Below are 19,188 nucleotides of genomic sequence, written 5' to 3' on the forward strand. Positions count from 1 at the left end.
GTCCACACTGTTGCTGACACAGGCCAGGATGCCATTGGCCTGCTTGGCCACCTGGGCACTCAATGGCTCATGTTCAGCCAGCTGGCGACCAGCATTCTCTGGTCATTTTCCACTGGGCAGCTTTCCAGCCAGTCTCTAAAAACAAGACATTTCCGTCTCCTCAGAGGTGCTGCTGTGTTCTCTAGATCCAGATCTAGAGGCGAGATCACAGCTGAGAGCAGTAAGCCTGACTTTTTCTCACTGACCCCATTGCTGGAGTTCCCTTGCTGGCATCTGAGACTTTGCTGTTGATAGGCATTCTGTGAGATGAAGAGACTGAGGCTTGTACAGTCTATCTTTGGCTTCTAGCTTTGCTAATGACTTCTGTGTGACATTAAACAAGAAGAAATGGTATGATGAAAACTGTTTTTCAATTTTTTATTAAAAACCCCTGAGAATATATTCTTTAAATCTACCTTAAAAGGTCAGGGAAGTTTTAAATTGTTTCTTTGAATGTTTGTTAATGGTACAATTAAAATAGATGATGTATCCTGGGCTACCTCCTTGCAGTTCCTGAGTATACATAATGATATAGCCTAAAATTATTAGACCAAGTCTTTTACCAGCTGGATTCTCTCCAGCTCTAAAGGCAAATTTTTGAAGAGTTGTGAAGTAAAGGAGACTGTTGTCCATATCTGCCTTCATCTGTGGGACTTTTTGTACTGGCTGAGGTAGCGAAGGATCCTAAGGATTGTGTCTTGTTGAAGTTGAATGACTGCCAGTTAAATTGAACGCTGTCCACAAATTTTTATTATAGAGTCCTGTGGTATTTTGTGCAAGTTGCTGTAGTGAAAGCTGCTGGGACCAGTGTATTAACTGTATGATAAAAATATATAATATGTATGCTGAAAAAAATAGATCTAATAGATCTCTCTAAATCGGAACATTAAGCAAGTAAATATAATTTTTTTTCTGTGTCTCAAATTCCTTGTGTAAAGTGGGGCTAAAAGTGTCCTTTTAGCTCACAGGGTTGCTGTAACCATTGTTTGTTACAGCTGGTCAGAGTGTTCGAAAGCCCCACCAAATCTAGAGAGCTGAGCTTAGATTAAACCAGAAGAGATTTTGTCACTTATGAAACTTTCCAGTTTCAGAATAGCCTGTGGTAAAATAATATATTTACTATTGTTAGAGAAGGAGCTGTTAAGAATAGTGCCTGGTTAATTATTATTCCATAATCTGTATGGCAGGATTGGTATTCATCTGGTAGTGAACTGCAGAAATTATGGGTAAGTACACAGTGCTTTTTCTTACCAGGGGAAAAAATGTAGAGCCAGTTGTGAGATTGGCTGCTCCTACCTGACAGACTGTGGAGATCCTTATTGTTCTACTTATTGTCAGTTCTGACATCTTGTTGTATAAAACAAAAGGGGTTTTTTAAATTGAATTTTTCATCGTGCATGATGATAGGAATGGTTTTCATGTGGAATGAGAGACTATGATTGAACTGTGTTCCAGGACCTGCAGGGAGCCTACAAGAAAGATGGAGACAGGCTATTTACAAAAACATGTGGTGACAGGACAAGGGGAAATGGCTTCAGACTGAGAGTAGGTTTAGATTAGATATTAGGAAGAAAATCTTCACTGTGGGGGTGGTGAGGCACTGGAACAGGTTGCTCAGAGAAGTTGTGGATGCGCCATCCCTGGAAGTGTTCAAGGCCAGGCTGGATGGGGCTCTGAGCAACCTGGTCTAGTGGAAGGTGTGACTTACTGTGGCAGAGTGGTTGGAATAAGATGATTTTTAAGGTCCCTTCCAACCCAAGCCCTTCTACCATTCTATGATTCTATGAATAAGGAGAATATTTTGACCTTTATTTTTATTTGAAAGAATGGTTCTAATGTGGCTCCTCTGTGACTGAAAAAGGTAAGAGTTTGGGTTCACTAGGCTGCTTATCTTACAGAAATAAACTGTATTGTTCTTGAATATTTGTTTTTGCAGTTTGTATATTTAAGAGAATTTACTTCTCTGACCACAGTAGAACCAAAAGCTGAGTCTGATTCTCTGTTCTAATCCCTTTTCATCTAGTGCTCAGCAAAAACTGCTTTTCACACTCCTCTCTGGGTTCAGTTCCTGGAAATGTCACGAGCATGTCCTTGGCTTATGACTGTTTATTTCTCAACTCTGTGGTTTCTTTTGGGGTTTGGTGCCTCCAGATTACATGCAGTGAATCCTTCCCTGCCCACATATGCCTTGCATATAACCTGTTTTGTGTGATGTACTTCTCTTTTGCATCTTTAGTTATATCTTATGTTTATCAAAATTAAGGTCTGACTGCTGTACATGCTTGTTTCACAGATTCTTGTACAGTGTCACCCAGTCACTCAATCCCAAACAAAATTTTCCCTTGTTTTCTCTTGCTTATTTTTGTCTGATTTTGGCTAAAAACTCCATATCCTCCACATTTTCTGAATTGAAGATTGTCACTCTAAAAAATCCTTGAATGCCATAGTTCCAAGCCCTGTTGGAGAAAATATGCTTGAGTCGTGTTATAGTTAGAATCTAGAGCATTTATCCTGGGAACAGTTAACAGTTCTTCTAAAAAATGTTTATTGGTTAGAATAGGGATTTTCTTGAGGATACATACTGGTCCATGTGTCATGGCTAATATTTATCTTTGTCTAAAATTTAGCTCCTCAAGCATTGGAAATTGAGTGTACAATACCAGTGTGGGGAATCTGTTATGAAATGCATCCCTGATGTGAATGCAGATGTACTGATTGTACTGGAAAGTTCAAGCCATGCTATTATAGTAAGAACATCTGAATGTAAAATGTCTGAGTCATTCAGTCACTCTCTGAGTCACTGAGAAGAAGTTGCAGGTCTGAAGGCTGATATCCTTCATATTGGTACCTGTTTACACAAGTGAATTCTCATTAGGTGAGAAAATCAGCTACCCTAATAATAGTTGTAAGAATTTTTATTTTGAGATTTAAGGTAGGTGGTTGAAGTGGTTTCACAAGTTTAATGAGCTATGAGCATATAAAGGAGTGAGCAGGAGGCATTATCAGTAATTCACTCCACATGTGACCAATAATCCATTCTGGGGAGAAGAAATCCCAGAAACCTTCCTGAGGGCTGATACTCATATCCCTACTCACAGAAAAATTTCAGCTCTGCTTTAGTCTCTCTCTCAACTGACCCTGTTTACAATGTTATTTTATTAGCTTTGACCAGCCAACATAATGGTTGTTGTTAATACCATATCAGAAGAAAAACCAGTAGCTTGAATGAGAAGTGAAGCAACACAAAAATCTGACTTAGATTAACATGGAGCTCACAAAAGAGCCCTGAAGTTATTTTTCTGTTAATTTGAATCGTAAAATGCTTTCAAAAGCAGCAGTGAATATGATGCTTCTACTGTTTATACCACAAAACTATGTAAATTACAGTATAGAGTTATGAGACATTGTTCACTTCTGTATTTTTGCTAAAGAGACACTATGAATAATGTCTGTCTCTGTTAAAGAAGTGATGAGCCTGAACTGCACTTCATTGTGGCCTGAACTGCACTTCATTGTCATGAGATCTTGAGTTGGAAGGGACCCTAAAATCATCTTATTCCAACCCTCTACCATAGTAAGTCACACCTTCCACTAGACCAGGATGCTCAGAGCCCCATCCAGCGTGGCCTTGAACACTTCCAGGGATGGGGCATCCACAACTTCTCTGCACAACCTATCCAGTGTCTCACCACCCTCACAGTAAAGATTTTCTTCCTAATATCTAATCTAAATCTACTCTCTTTCAGTTTGAAGCCTTTCCCCTTGTCCTATTATTACTTGTTCTTATAAAAAGTTCCTCTCCATCTTTCTTGTAGGGTCCCTGCAGGTATTGGAAGGCTGCAATTAGGTCACCCCTAGCTTCATTCAAGCTGCCATTGATTATTAGAATTATCTTTGAGGAATAATTTGTGTAGAGAGTTCGAATCCCTTATTGCAACAAGTACTTATTTTTCAATAGGCAATATAATTATATACATCCAGTAGATAATTTTTCTGAGAAAAAGCTTTTAAAATCAGGCAGATACACTATCTTTCCTTGTGCCCTTGCATTTACTTAATGCAGTGAAACTATGATTTGTGTATGTGTAACATTGATGCTGAACAGCTGCAAAACCAGCAATAGTGGAATAATTTTTTGAGGAAGACAGAATGTTTTTCAGGATTGTCATATTGTTTCATGTGAAGAAACACACACGGTTGCTTAAACTATTTCCCCCACCAAATCACTTTAATTCTGTAGATCCTGCATTATATTTTGTTGTTTTCTCTGGTTTTTATTCTCCTATTCTGCCTGTGTTCCTGTTTTTTTGCCTGTTTCTTTTCCAGCTTGGAGTTTATTATGTGGCCTTTTTAGGCCACATCACTTGAGGGAAAGAAAAAGGTATTTTGTCTTTTTTCTCCCACAGGATTTTGCATCCTAAGGAAATAGAGAAATGAACAATTACCTGGGGGTAAGGAGTTGCCAGCTTTTCTAATTCCATGATTGTGATCATAGTGTGATCAAAACTTTCTAGAATTGACAGCAACAAGATGCATACACTGTAGTGCTGGGTACATACATGGTAGAGGAAACAGGTGATGAAAATCTAAAAGTGAGAGAATACAGGGATTCCTCTGTGTTCCATTGTGCTGTTATGACTATATGGGTAAAGAAAAAGTGCATCTGTTTTATAATTCTGACTCCAAAAGCTAAGGAAATCAAAAGCCCAGAAAATGAGAACAGGCCAAGACTATGTGGCAGTACTTTTCCAAATTCTCCTGCATTTTCCATCCAAGAATCCATGAGATTCAAGGATTCTTCTGTAATTTGTGACCTGCCATAGATTTTTATTCAATTAATGTGTCCCTTTGTTACATGGGTCTGTGTACGTTTTAGCATCCATAGTATTGTGTTCCAGAATGTTACAGCTTGTCAGTGTATTGCATGAAGAGCACTGCCTTTGCTTGTTTTAATACCTCTTACTTCTTGCATAGCATAATGCAAGGTAGTAAATGTGATCTCCTCTTTGCTTTGAAAAGAAAAATTGGCAGCACTTTCCATGGTCATTTTCACAGTTGTGTAGAATGCTTTATCTATTGCTGTACCTTGAAATGCAACCAGATGTCAATCTGGTAAAATAATCTTTATTTCAGTCTGCTCTCTGCAGCTTTCCAAGGACCTTTCCACATAATCTTCTATAGATGACATTCCAGTAATCTAGTTGGAAAGTACAGCAAATAAATGGTCTTGCCTCCTCAAAGGCACTTTTGATAGTACACCAGACACAGGTGAAATTAAATACTTTTTACTGCCACTGGTGTTTAGTCCAGGATTTTGGAAGCTAATCTAGATTGTAAAGCTTTCTGGGTAAGGACTAAAACAAGCAAGTTTCTCTATTAGCAAGGATTGCTCCCATTTTATTTGGGCTTATTTACATAACATTCTTCTTCAGGAGTTTGTGTGTGTGTATATATTTGCGTGATTTTATTATTAAATGTGTAAATTATTTACAGAGGTATCAGTAATTAACATTTCCCATCATATTTCTTTAGAATAACACCTTTGCCATTTGTAATAATTTTGAGTGGAATGGTCTGTGTTTTTCCTATTTCAGACATCTATTCCAGACATTATTTCTTCTGCTGCTACTTTGTTTCTTATAGTACCAGGGTTTCTGAGTGTGTAGCCTGTGTTCAGTAAAGTCCTATAAATGGTTGCATACCTAAATCCACTAGGTTCCAGATCAAAATTTAGCATTCAAGAAAAGTGTTTGCTTTACAGCATTAGATAAGGCTTTTATAATTTCCATTAAAATCTGATCTTTGGAGGTGTGATGGAACGGTTTTCAGCCTGCTGAAAACTTCTTGCACAAGCTTGGTAGAAAGCAGAAATTCCATTAATTGGAGGTACTGTCCACAATGTCTGTACTCTCCTTGCCCTGAACCTGGACCAAACATATCCAGTCATTACCTATTAGAAGACTGCGAGAGGTGAGATTAAAATTTCTAAAGATTCCATCTGATTGCAGCTGGAAGCTAAAACTGAGAGATAAAGAAAACTAATTTCACTCTTCCTCTTGTTTTTTGTATAACATACAAGATAAACAGCAAAATGCTCACTTTAGGTGTGCAGAAATGGAGAAGTGGTTTGGGATAGGACCAGAACAAAACAGAGATGTATTAAGGAGGCAGAGTCAGGATGACTTATAAGTGCTTCAACACACTTTTTCATAGCCCAGAAATGAATATGGGACCCTGGAACCTTTTCTCTTTTGATCTGTAAGAAAAGTTATCTGATATTCCTGCTGTTAACTTCCATTCTCTCAGGCCGACTGGCATATTCACACAAAAGATAGGAGTCCATTACTCTTGCAGTCTTAGTACCAGTGAAGATCTTTGATGGAGATCTCCATCAAAGCAAATCAAGATGGTTCTTTTTGAGCTATTTATGCTCTTTTCCTTTTTAAACATGAAGGAAATTCTGTTAAAGCCAAGTTATAAGAACATAAGATTACCCGTCAGTTAAAGTTGCCTCTCCAACCTCTAAGAGCCTTTCTTGTAAAATGAATTACAAAATTTTGATTATACTGTCATATTGTACTTTTACCTGACATCATCATTTGTGGGAAAAACTCTGGTGTCCAGGGAACCAGTACTTCCATACCAAGGAGGTCTGTTGTTTCTCGGGGGCCCTGTAGAGCTTAGTGACCGCAGAAATCAGGAGGTGCAATGTATAGGGCAGGGAACTGGAGAGATAAAAAGATTAGCTCATAATGAAGTGTGACATTATCCTGTGAAGTGAGATTCTTGCCCTGTCACTGTTGCAATGACCACGCTGAACAAGGCACTTGAATAAAAATTTTCTCTACTGTTCTTTGAACACTTCCAGCTAACTGGACTCTTCATTTGTATAGCTGGAGTTTATTTGCAATTGAGACATTTGCATCTACAAGTAAAGGTAACAAGAGCTGGTCTTTGAAAATGACATCAGTCTCTACCGTCCAAAAAAAATCACATGCTGATTTTTGTGTCTTAGATGTTATTACTCATTAGTCCTCATAATGTTCACTTTATTATCTCATTGCCTCATTTTTCATGCTATAAAATGAGACAGTGACTGTTATCTGATCTCATGTTTTTCTTAAGCCTATTGTATTTTGCAGTTCATAATACTTTTCCAAAACTGGTAGAATACTGATGAGGCTGTTACTGTTCAGTGAGAGGTTAGGAAATGTGTCCAAGCACACAGTGTGAGGGAGCTTACTGAGGAACACATCATTAGGGTGTGCAAAATGATGATCCTTGTGGTTTTGCACTACCTTGTCACTGATGAAGAGTCACAAACACTAAACGGCACAAACCAGTTGAATATCTTTGGTTTAAATTCATATTAGGGCATCTAATTAGTGTTTTGGGCACGGTTCATTAAAGTTAGCGTTAGAAGTTTACCTCCTTTACAATATATTGCATAAGCAGCTTTCACTGCAATAACCATGTTCTCATTATCCAACTAGAAAATGATGTTTGTATTGCAAAATCAAAATTATTTGCTGTCCAAGTGAACAGTACACCTAGAAATGTAATGGAAAAGATTTTGAAATTATTCAAAAGTTTTTATTACAAATGAATTTTCCACAAAGAGTGTGTGTTTCAGTTGACTAAGTCTAAGTTTGCCCCGTATCTTGGGGATAATAAAATAATAGTGAGGCTTAGAAAAGAAGGTAAATATGTTGGGAAAAAATAATCTCCTGCTGACAAAATTTAAAGCTAACAGTGAAGGTACCGAGAGTGTGTATGTTTGTGTGTAGAGACATTGCCATAGTGTGATAGAAAAGACTGCTATTCTAGGACCACAAATAAAGCTAAAAATCTAGGTAAATAGTTTAATGTGCAGCCAGTGCAAGCTGGAGCTATTTGTCATTTTTGAAAAGCACTGAAGAAGCATGCCCAGTGCTAAGTGGTACCTCGAGGCACCCGATGTATAACTATTAGTTTGGCAAATGAGAGGAGTACCAGAGGGCTGTACAGTAAAGCCAGTCTTAAGCAGAAATTATTATATGTTTTGGGCATATTCCACATGAGCATATAAGGCTCCTTCCTTCATCCCAGGGCAGATTTAACAGGTGCAGTAGTCCTTTCATGACTGCTTGTTGAGGTCTTTTAAAATGGGTCATTCATTGATAGAAATTTTAAATGGCTTTATGCTGTCTCAAAAATTGAGATTGTTTTTTCTTTTAGGTCTTCCTCTTGACTTCTTGCATTCAGTGATGTTCCTCTGAGAGCTATCCTAATGTTTTCCAAATTGGAAATACGTTTCAATCCCTGTGGGGGATTGAGTATCAGTTTAACATTTGTAAGACTGTAGTATCACTAACTTTGTAGTGTTGATGCTAATGCTTTTTCTCCACATTCTGTCTTTTCTGCTCTCTTACAGCACTGTGTGGAGGAGAGGAGAGTTTCATGTGTGCCAGTGGGATTTGCATCCCAGGGAAACTGCAGTGCAATGGCTACAACGACTGTGATGATTGGAGTGATGAGGTCCATTGTAGTAAGTTTCTTAAACCTTGCAGTGTTCTGCTGAAGTACTGAATCCATTCAGGGAAACCTGGAAGCTGAAGCAGGCTGTTGGCACAGAACAGGAACTTTGCATAGTGTTTGCATATATTGACATTTGGACTATGTTTAGCTTTGCTCACTAAGGCCACAGCATGTGCTTTTGATCTGTCAAATTTTATACCTTGAGGGGGAGAGAGAGAGCTTTGTGGAAATAAGAAGTATTTTGGTTTTTTGGTTTTTTTTTTTTTTTTTTTTGGGTTTTTTTTTTTTTTTTTGGTTTGTTTGGTTTCTTGGTTTTTTTTTGTTTTGTTTTGTTTTTTTGGGGATTTTTTTTTTTAATGGATCAGTAGTGTACATCAGAAAGGAGCAATTCTGATAATCAGCTGCAAACTGTTAGTTGTAGCTTTATCCTGGGCCTTGGCATTGATTTTAGACTAGATGCAAGACCATCTGTTTAGAAAGTCCTCTTGGTCTCAACCCTGGATGTGATTTATTTAAGTTAATCCCAGTATGTGCTGCAGCAGAATGTACATATGTGATAGCTTAATTTTCATGTATTTGTCTGTGGTAGAGCTTGTCTTTAGAGTTTCTATGTGTTTTTCTTTGTTAACAAAACACCTTGAACTACAAACACCTTTAGAGAAGTGGAGCAAATGTACCTTAAGAAAACAATGAGAAGGCAAGAGGAAAAAGAACAGAGGAAGATGTGGAAAAATTACTAAATGGGGACTATACAGGACATGATACCACAAAACAGGATTTCTCATTCAGACTTTGAAAAATGTCAGACTGTTCAGTTTAGACTCAACTCAAAAGATTAGTTCTTATTAGTGATTTAAGAGCCTGGACATTCCAAGACTCACAGAGCTGCTTTTAAGGAAGTTGTTGTTAGATTTTATCTGGTATACTCCAAGGAATAAATGAGAGCAATTTCCTCCTGGTATCAATATGAATAAGGCTAGAGCTTGCTTTTCCTTTAATAGCCTATAATTCATTTCTTGGAGGGTGAGATAATGTCTATTATGTAAAAAGTATTGTGTGTTTTTATTTTCCGATTTTTCATGTCAGCATTAGCTTTAGATTTAAAGTAAGCTAAAAGATTCAAAAATGCCTATGAAAATATGGCTCTCAAGTTCTATTGGAAATGGGAAAAGAAGAAATTAGTAGTAAGAGAATGTCTTGGAAAAGACATATTACATGTCTTGAAAAACCAAGCATAAATTTCAGGAGCTAGTATTACCTTTGAAAGGACACCTGTGTGTTTAATGATACAGGGTCTATATGGAGAGGGCATCCTTCATTAGGATGCTTGGTAGGAGTTGAGGAGAGGGTGTGGAGGTCAAATATGACTTTCCTGAATTACACAGCAGGAAGAGCCAACCTGAAGGAAGACCTGTTTGCCTGAAAGCTTGCCTGATAAAAGATGCTGTGTTTCTTGCAGTCCTTGCCCTTCTCAAAGTCTTTAGTCACCTCACTAAATTATAGAATAGGCTGCTCAGAGTCCCATCCAAGCTGACCTTGAATATTTCCAGGAATGAGGTGTCTACCTTTCCTCTGGGTTCACCATCCTCATTGTAGAGCATTTGTTCCTTATGTCTAGTCTAAAAATACCCTCTTCTAAAACTATTACTCCTTGTCCTATAACCAGAGGCCCAGCTAAAAAGTCTGTCCCCATCTTTCCTATAAGCTCCCCTAAAGTGCTGAAAGGCCACTATTTCTCCAGGAGAAACAACCCCAGCCCTCTCTCAGCCTTTCTTCAAAGGAGAGCTGTTCCATCCCTATGGTGATTTTGTAGCCTTGTCTGGACCTCTTCCAACAGGTCCATGTGTTTCCTGTGCTGTGGCACTTAGGGCTGGATGCAGCACTCCAGGTGGGCTTTCACAAGAGCAGAGCAGAGGAACAGAATCACTTCCTCGGCCTTCTGGCCACGCTGCTTCTGATGCAGCCCAGGATACAACTGGCTTTCTGGGCTGCAAGTGCACATTGCTGACTCATGTGCAGCTGCCCATCTACCAGTTCCCCCAAGTTTTCTGTCAGGGCTGCTTTCCATCTGTTCATCCCCCAACCTATGTTGATACCTGGGTTGTTGACACCTGACCCAGGTGCAGCACCTTGTACTTGATCTTGCTAGACCACAGGAGTCCCATGTGCCCGCTTCTTGAGCTTGTCCAGGTCCCTCTGTATGGCATCCTGTCCTTCAGGTGTGATAACCACACCACTCAGCTTGACATCCACACCATCTCTCCTCTCTCCTGCAGCTTTGCTGAGGCTGTGCTTCATCCCCTTGTCTGTGTTATTAATGAAGACATTAGATAACACTGGTCCCGGTACAGAGCCCCAAGGGACACCACTGGTCACTGATGTTCTTTGGGATTCTGAGCTGTTGAGCCTTGGGACATGATCATCCAACCAATTCCTTATCCACCAAACAGTCCACCCATGAAATCCATCTCTCTCCAGTTTAGAGATGTTGTGGGAGTTTGCCCAGACCCATGTGCAGCAGGTCCTTTTGGATCTGGGTCATACACGGATCAAACCTGCCACGTTGGCTTTTCCACTATGGTTTAACCAATTGAGCTTATCTCAGGGCCAAATTGTTGAATGCAGAAGATTGCCCAGGCTTCATTTGTGTTTAGTGAAGTACAGTAAAATTGGAGTACAAGTAAAATTGTATTTAATTTTTGTGAAAATGGGGATATCCCCATCATTTATAAAATTTGAGCCTTTTACAAGTGGCAGCTGCCAATTGCCCATCTTACTTAACAGAGTAACCAACTACCTTTACAATACATTATTGCCAATATCTTGAAGAAAATGTATATTAAGGCTGTTAGACTTTCATCAAGACTTTCTTTCCCTCCCAAGGAAGTTTGTATTCTTTTTGTTTACCCTGTCTGTGTGGGCCTCTGGGTTGTCTACCCTGAAGGACACTGCAGCGGCTTCAGAGGTATGGATGGAAACAGGAATGGGGATATGAATGGAAATTAAACAGTAAATTATCCAGAGGAAATAACATAGAAAAAGGCAGTTTTGTTTCATTTGCAGGAGGAGCAGTGGAAGAAGCACAGAAACTGTCAGTTACAAACTGATCAATAAGATTAAAGGTTGCCAGAGTACTTCATGCTGTTGCATGTTCAAAACAAGTGATGTTTAGAATTTACTCTCAGTGGGGTGTTGGTCTGCTTACTGGAAGCAAGAACTTAAAATTTATTTTCTTTTACTGTGGGGTTTTTGTTATTCCCTGTTTTATGAATAATGGTTCTTTTTGAAGTTGAATTAACCATTGAGTATGTAGCTCACGGCTCAGCCTTATTATTTTACTTCATATCCTGAAGCATTTCCTTCTTATTAAGCTATAAATTCTGTTTGAACCTTCTAAGATAATGTGAAACTTGAAGAAAGCACTAATACTTCTGTGGGGGAAGGAGAGGAAGTGACTCATGTTCAAGTTCCAGAGTTGTTTTTCACCTAGGAAGTGAAACACTTGGTTGACATTGATATGAAGGGGTAGAAACCCCACTGCACCTTCTGGAAGAGTTCTGCACCTTTCTGTGTAATTCCTTAGAAGGATACCCTGCTTTGAAAGGGGAACCAGTGTGCAGTCATGAACACAGGAGTCACAAGAGGAGAGGGGGAAGTGGTAGCCTGATTCTGTTGTTTTGTGGTTGATCATCTCAGAAGAAAGGAGGCACTTTGGTTCCAGTCCCTGCTTTTTGGGCTCTCTCTCTGTTTTCTGGGGAATAATTAATTTAAAATGCCCACATATGCCAGTAAAAACGGGCACAAAGGACTTTCTTCGTTCCAGTGGCTTAGCTCCAACAGGAAGGCAGTGTTGTCCACCCAGTTGTTCTGTGTCTTGGCATTCTCCCTGGAAAGCTAGAGGTCAAGGAAAGGTCTAGAAGAAGACAGTGAAACTGTCTTCTCCCTTCCTAGCTGTATGCTTGAAATCAAAAGTTATTACTGATGGGACCAGATACCACAAACCATAATTTCTCTTCAACCCTTTCAACTACAACAAAGATTCCATATTTTTATTGAACCTGATATTATTCAAGTGTTATGGTTATTCTCAGAGAATATCTGGCAGGTTTTGCTGATGCATCCAGTCATGGAGAAAAAATGATGAACCCACCCAGTGCTGACAGTAAGAGTTCCGTGATGAGAAGGCACCAGGCTAGATCTCCTGAGCTCCAAAGTGTGTTGAGCATAAAGCTCATTTGAAACCATTGTAACACCAAAGGCAGGTTCAAAAGTAGGGTCTAGGGATCTTGATTCTGCTGTAGAATCTTCATCTCCACTTTCATCTCCACTTAACAGCCACATCAGGTAGTCAGGATTTTCCTAGTAATCTGAAATGGTGATGCCTACAACATTTCTTGAGAACTTTTATGTCTATAAATTAATTAAACGTTTAGGTCCCTATGTGCAGCCAGAGCACACTCTCCTTATGGTATTGGTCAAAAAATCACCTGGCAGGGAGAGAGTAAAAATTTCTAAAAATGGCTTTTGATTTTTCATATTCTTTCAGATTAGTTTCTCATAAACTGGTAAACACCAGTATTAATACAGAGCTGTAAGTTTTAAGGTCTCTTTAGCTAATCTGGTGTGTAGTCAGTACAGGGTTCATATTTCATATGAATGTTCCAATGCAACCTTCACATTTTACATGCTTTGTTTTGTAGATTGCAGCAATGATGTGTTTCGTTGTGACACGGGAAAATGCCTCAATTACACCTTTGTTTGTGATGGATATGATGACTGTGGAGACCTTAGTGATGAGCAAAATTGTGGTAAATGAAAGTTATGTGCTTTTCTAAAGTCTTTAAAATATCAGGACTGCCTAACCCAGTAAACATTTTCCTTAAACTACTGAAGGAGTAATATACCCTGTTCTTACTGCATTTGAACACAGTGAAAACAGCTCACAGATTATATATGAAATTTGAAACGGTTTAAAGGAGAGTTCTGGATCAATCCAAATCTTGAAAGGTTTGGTATTTATAAGAAATACTGCTATTTTCAACTTGCTTTAAACTAATTCCAAAAGATGCTTCGTTGCTAGCTTGACTGGATTTAATTGGGAGTAAAGCAGACTACATGAGGGCACTGCTGGTGCCAACTGTTTTATAGCTGGTGTTTTTACATAAGATTGATAGTGAAGTTGTATGTTTTGATTATCAAATTCTGTTTCTTTCAAATTGTCTTGTCAATCAACTTTCCATGTTTTCATGACACTTACCTACCTACCGTATGTATCTACCTATACTTAACTCCCATAGGAGAATGAATGAAGTTTTGAAATTAAAAAAGAATAATCTTAGCATGTAGATATTGGGAAATGTAGACAGCCTGATTTTTACTAACTTTTGGTTCTGTTACTACGCCTGAGAACAATTGAGTTTTCTGAAATAATTTTTAACAGTTAAAATATTATTTCTCCCTTTTTTTCCATATGCTTTTCTAAGAAAGAACACAAAGAATATAAAAACTGAAAATCAAGGCACATTTTTTTCTGAGATTTTAAAAAATTTCTTCAAATTCAGCACACTCTTAAGACTTTTCCATATTTTCTTGTCAGTTTTGGTTATTTAGTGGGTTCCTTTTCATAAATAATCTTAGTTTAAACATGATTAAGTTTTTCTAAATGTTGATCTCTCTCCTATCTTTCCTACCTTGACATAGGTTTTTTCTATACAATTTTTAAAATCTAAGTTTTTGTACATGCTATACTTGGTTTTCATAGCAGATTTGGAGGAGTGGACTGTGTCTGTTCTCTCTGTTTTGGTGTAAAGTCAGTGTGCTCAGCATAAGGCTCTTTGTGCTTTTAGGTAGAAAGAGTAAGATGACAATTAGAATGATTTCTTTGTAGATAATTCTTATGGAAAATTCCAAGTACATGCCAAAAATATAGTTTCTGAACTTGAGAAATATTTTTTGAATGTCTTAGTAAAAAGATAAATGAAGGAAATTATTTTCTCTGATGGTTACTGAAAATGTTGGTTAACTGAAACCATTCCCTGAGATGGTGTGCCAGATCTTCTAATGGGCTTAACAAATCTTAGAAACTTGTTTATTTACAAATAATCACAGCTGTGCAGCTGGGAGAAGGAATGAGCGCATCACTATACAGGCAATACAATTAATAATAAAAGTCTGCAGATAGAAAAAATTTCTTAATATAATTTATTAATACAAAAAGTGTCATTAATAAGATTAGCTAATAAGCATAGAACAATGGATCAGTAATATAAAATATACAAATAGTAACTTAGCATCCTTTTTCTTTCTTCAAATTTGCATTTTATGTAGATTGCAATCCAGTGACACATCACCAGTGTGGAGAGGGGAGATGTATAACAGCTGATTGGGTATGTGATGGTGACCATGACTGTATAGACAAATCAGATGAGATCAATTGCTGTAAGTTCCCTTAATCTCTAAATTATTTTTTCTTTCTTTGAAAACTAAAAAAACTAAAAAAAAAAAAAAGACGGCAAAACTATAAACTTATTTTATTTCAGAAGTTCACACTTGAGAAATGTCTGTTTTCAGTAGACAGCAACAGCAAACTAAATATTTCTTGCCTTTGTTAAGAAGTAAAGCATTGCTTTGTGTTAGAGCTTCTTGTTAATTACAGAATTAGCTTTTTGTTAATTGTAATGTTCCCACTATATGAGTAAAAACTGTGTACATTTTTTTCCTTGGGGAAGCTAAGATTTCTTCTCAGGCTGTTCTAATGCCTGACATTTATAGTGTCAGTCTCTGCAGGTAAAGATCAGTGCAGCTATTGGAAAATTAGCTGACACATAATGAGAAATGCCTCCTGATCTCCAGTGCTAAGCGCTGTTATCAGCTCCTCCTAAAATAACTTCAGTGTGATGTTCAGATATAGTGCAGAGCTTCACTGAGCTCATTGATTGTCTTTTTAGTATTTTTGTCACTGAGCTCAGAATATTGTCTTTTTAATATTTTTTGTCTCTCTAGCATGTCACAGTCAGGGTCTGGTGGAGTGCAGAAATGGGCAGTGCATTCCTAGTGCATTCCAGTGTGATGGAGATAATGATTGTAAAGATGGAAGTGATGAAGAAAACTGCAGTGAAAGTAAGGATATGCCTCATTTTACTCTTCTCACTAAACCTACCATTGACTGCTATGTTTCACAGTGCCTTTAGCTAAAGCTGTCTGACAAATTACTTTCTTTACCCTTCAAATAACTCTTGCTAAGGCTGCTTGGTGTGTGCTTTCACACAGGCATTTGTAAGCAGACTTATTTTAGTACTTAAAATTATTTTAAAAAGTGAAGAAGTGGGGGTGATATTTAGCACAGTATTTAGTTATCTGATATAATTAGCTGTCACTTGAAATACATTGTTTGGAGCAATGAGAATCTACTGTTACAGGAACTGGTGTCATTTGAGGAGGAATTTTCTCATTAAAATCCTTTTCTTTATCACAAGTTGGGAATCAGAGAAAGAATGTTTTCATGAGTAAACTAAAGATTCAGTGTGACTAAGGGAAAATTTATGAGAACATGAGTTCTCTAGGCTACTTGATTGCTATCTTATTATGGACTCTATGAGAGAAGAGGAAACTAAGGAATGGCTGGAGCCCCAGAACATGGTTTTCCAAAGACACTCAGAAAGCAATGTTGTTATGATGATTTCAAAATTTGAAGGTATTTTTCGCATGTAATTCTCTTATTCCTGGTAAGGTATAGGTTCAGATTGCAGCCTTCCTTTAATGCAAGAATTATTATTGTCTTTTAAAAATTAATTTAAAATTAATTATTTTAAATAAATTTAAATAGTTGACCTTATGCAGAAAGCTAGTGTTGGCAAGTGTAGTGCTGATAGGACAGGCTATTTAATAGTTATTAGAGTAGAAAAGACCTGTTATCATAAAATAGACACACAGTGTGATTATATAAGCCTTGTTTCTTTAGGAAACCAGTCTAAAAGAAATCCTTTCATAAGCATGTTACTCAATCCCTTCTTTTCACAGAAAGTTCTTGGGATCTTCCTACTCCAATTTAGGTACTTTCATTCCAAAAAATACCAGAGAAGCTGAAACAGAAAAATTATTATTATTTTTCTTCACTTTTAATGTTGACATAACATAAAGGTCTTGCATGAAGTATCTTCTAGTTGTGACTGTGGCAGTCTTAAAACCCAGAAACAAGTTTTTCTCCTCAGTTCTGACTGTGCACTTTCACAAAATGTTCACCTTTTATTCTTCTTTTTTGATGTCCAGTCTCAGTCTTATCCTATGAATTCTTTTATCCTTCCTTTGTCTTACATGATATAGGCTAGAAGCCAGTGATGTATTTTGTTCTCAAAATTTTTTCCCTTTTGATGTTGAAGCAATGGTTAAAAATCTTTTTTTGGTATGATGAATAGGTATAGGTTAAAATATTCAAGCAGTAGTATGGGGTGATAATTATCACTACATGATTTCTGCCTTGCCACTAAACTGCAGAGCTTTTAAATACAAACATTTTCCTAATTTTTGTTATTAATTCTTCAATGTGCAAAAGTTCTATCCAGTATTTTGCAGTATTGTGTAGAGAAAAATTCTTTCTTTAGGCAACCATATCCCATCCATCCTAATTTGCATGGGAATGTGTTGGCAGAATTTAGATTTCAGTCATCTTTATTTCCTTGCAAAGTCCATGCAAAAGCAAGGCAGAATTCTTGTTTGTAATTTACAATAGTAAATTTCTTAATATTTTGTTGTTTCCAGCAACTGCAAAAAAATGTAGTAGGACATTCACTTATTACAAAGATTTTTCTGCTCTACAAATAAAATTTTAAAATTTTGGACGTCTGTCAGAGTCAGTGGAGTTAGACCTAATGGAGTCTGGAGTACTTGTTTTGTTACAAACACAGTAAATATGAGAAATCAGCATGGAAGTTTGAGGTCAGGGTGTAGTGACTTCCCCTTGCCTATAAAAGGATCTTGTGTCCTAGTAGCAGTGTATACATTCAGATATTACAAGTGACTGTTGCTTCATCTCTATCTGGAAGAGAAAAGTGGTCTCCTTCACTGCATGCCTTAAGGAAATGTAAGATATCTATGAGTACTGCTCTCATTCACTTTGTGACAATAGACATCTAACACAGATGTATGCACAACTGTTTCTGTGATCTCTTCAAAAGACAGTGTACCGTGTGTGTGTTTGTAGAAATTCAGCATTATTTGTGCTAGGATCAAAAGAATCTACCTTATAGCACAGGGATTTTTAAAGTATAGGAAGGAGTTGGAGCTTTAACTTTAAAAGCAATTTTAATATAAATATTTGGAATAACTCTAGAAGCCAAAAGGCTTTTCCTGCCTTTGAAGTTCCATTTTGCAGTCAGATGCAGCTGTTAAATAAGATTGTCAGTCTCTATAGCAAAGAAATTACCTCTGTTGCTTCAATATATAACATGTATGAATGGAAGTAAATCTACTTTATAATATGGTAGATACGACTATATCAATTAGACAAGGTTGTTGTCAAGGCTGTTGAAACTAGATTATTCTTCAGCACCTTCTGTATGTCCAATGGAGGGATGCATGATTAATGTTCATGGGCAGTAGTGCAATACAAATACTAAGCAATCAGGGCAGTAAGCTATTTTAAACAGGATGAGATGATGAACACCATCTATTTAGTCTCTCCTTACAGAAGAGTGAACTAAAAGACTCCTTTTGCACATGGAAGAGAGAATTTAATGGTTTGGAAAGGAGCTAGCACAAATATGAGAGAGAGAAGACCAGGGATTTGTCAGATAAAGTAACTACTCAAGTAGTTCAGAAACTTTTGATGAAGTGTTGGTTTTATTTATTCTGACGTCCGTTATTAGGACCATAACATTTTTGGATTCCTTTGTGTTGTTGTTTATTTTTTAACCAATCAAAGGAAGACATTTAGTGTTCATCTCTGATCTTTCTTTAGGATGTCTTTTATTGTCAACCAAAACAATCATAAAATGAGAAGCAGATCAACTAAATGGCATTGAAGAACAATTCCCAGACAGTGATCTCTTTCAATTAGGGCCTATTGTTCTTTTTGAAATGTGATTTGCAGGACTTTTCATATTCTGCATGGTAAATGTCTTTCAGAAATCCAAGCCTCTCATTCAGAAACTGGGATATAATTTTTTATATTGAACAGAGGGGTAAGGGAAGTGAGAACTGAACAGTGTTGCACACTTTTCTTCCTTACTGCACTTGCAATGGTGTTGGGTACTTACTCAAATATGTAAAGGAAATACTTAATTTTTATGTAAACACTGTACTCTCTCATTATGCTCCAGTCATTTTTATTAGTCTGGTAAATCATTTGAAAAGTACTTTTCTACTTCCCTCAGATCAAACCCTCTGTCAGGAGGGAGACCAGAGGTGCTCCTCCTGCCCTGATCCCTGTGGAGCCTCTCCCTGTGAGATGAGGAACAGCCAGGCAAACTGCAGTAAGTAGGGCATGTGCTTCATACTGTTACTCTTTTAGGGTGTTCCAGTTTATAATGAGGATGGAGGGTAGAACACAGTAAGTAATACTTCAGTTTTCTAGCTAATGTAGATGTCTAATGACTAAGCTCTGACAAGGGCAATATTGAAGAAAATATGTCATCA

At 37.4% G+C, this 19,188-nt stretch overlaps 1 protein-coding gene across 1 annotated transcript in view; it reads left to right on the plus strand.

The window, feature by feature from the left end:
* The window catches only part of CORIN (corin, serine peptidase), a 115,914-nt gene that overhangs the window by 60,156 nt on the left and 36,570 nt on the right, over window positions 1–19,188 (plus strand). Inside the window, exons 6-10 of the mRNA XM_058024979.1 lie at window positions 8,453–8,566; window positions 13,257–13,364; window positions 14,884–14,994; window positions 15,559–15,675; window positions 18,927–19,025. Of these exons, the coding sequence (XP_057880962.1) occupies window positions 8,453–8,566; window positions 13,257–13,364; window positions 14,884–14,994; window positions 15,559–15,675; window positions 18,927–19,025 (549 nt within the window). The remainder of the gene's footprint in view (window positions 1–8,452; window positions 8,567–13,256; window positions 13,365–14,883; window positions 14,995–15,558; window positions 15,676–18,926; window positions 19,026–19,188) is intronic.

This window comes from Melospiza georgiana, chromosome 5, assembly GCF_028018845.1.
Source record: "Melospiza georgiana isolate bMelGeo1 chromosome 5, bMelGeo1.pri, whole genome shotgun sequence".
NCBI lineage: Eukaryota > Metazoa > Chordata > Aves > Passeriformes > Passerellidae > Melospiza > Melospiza georgiana.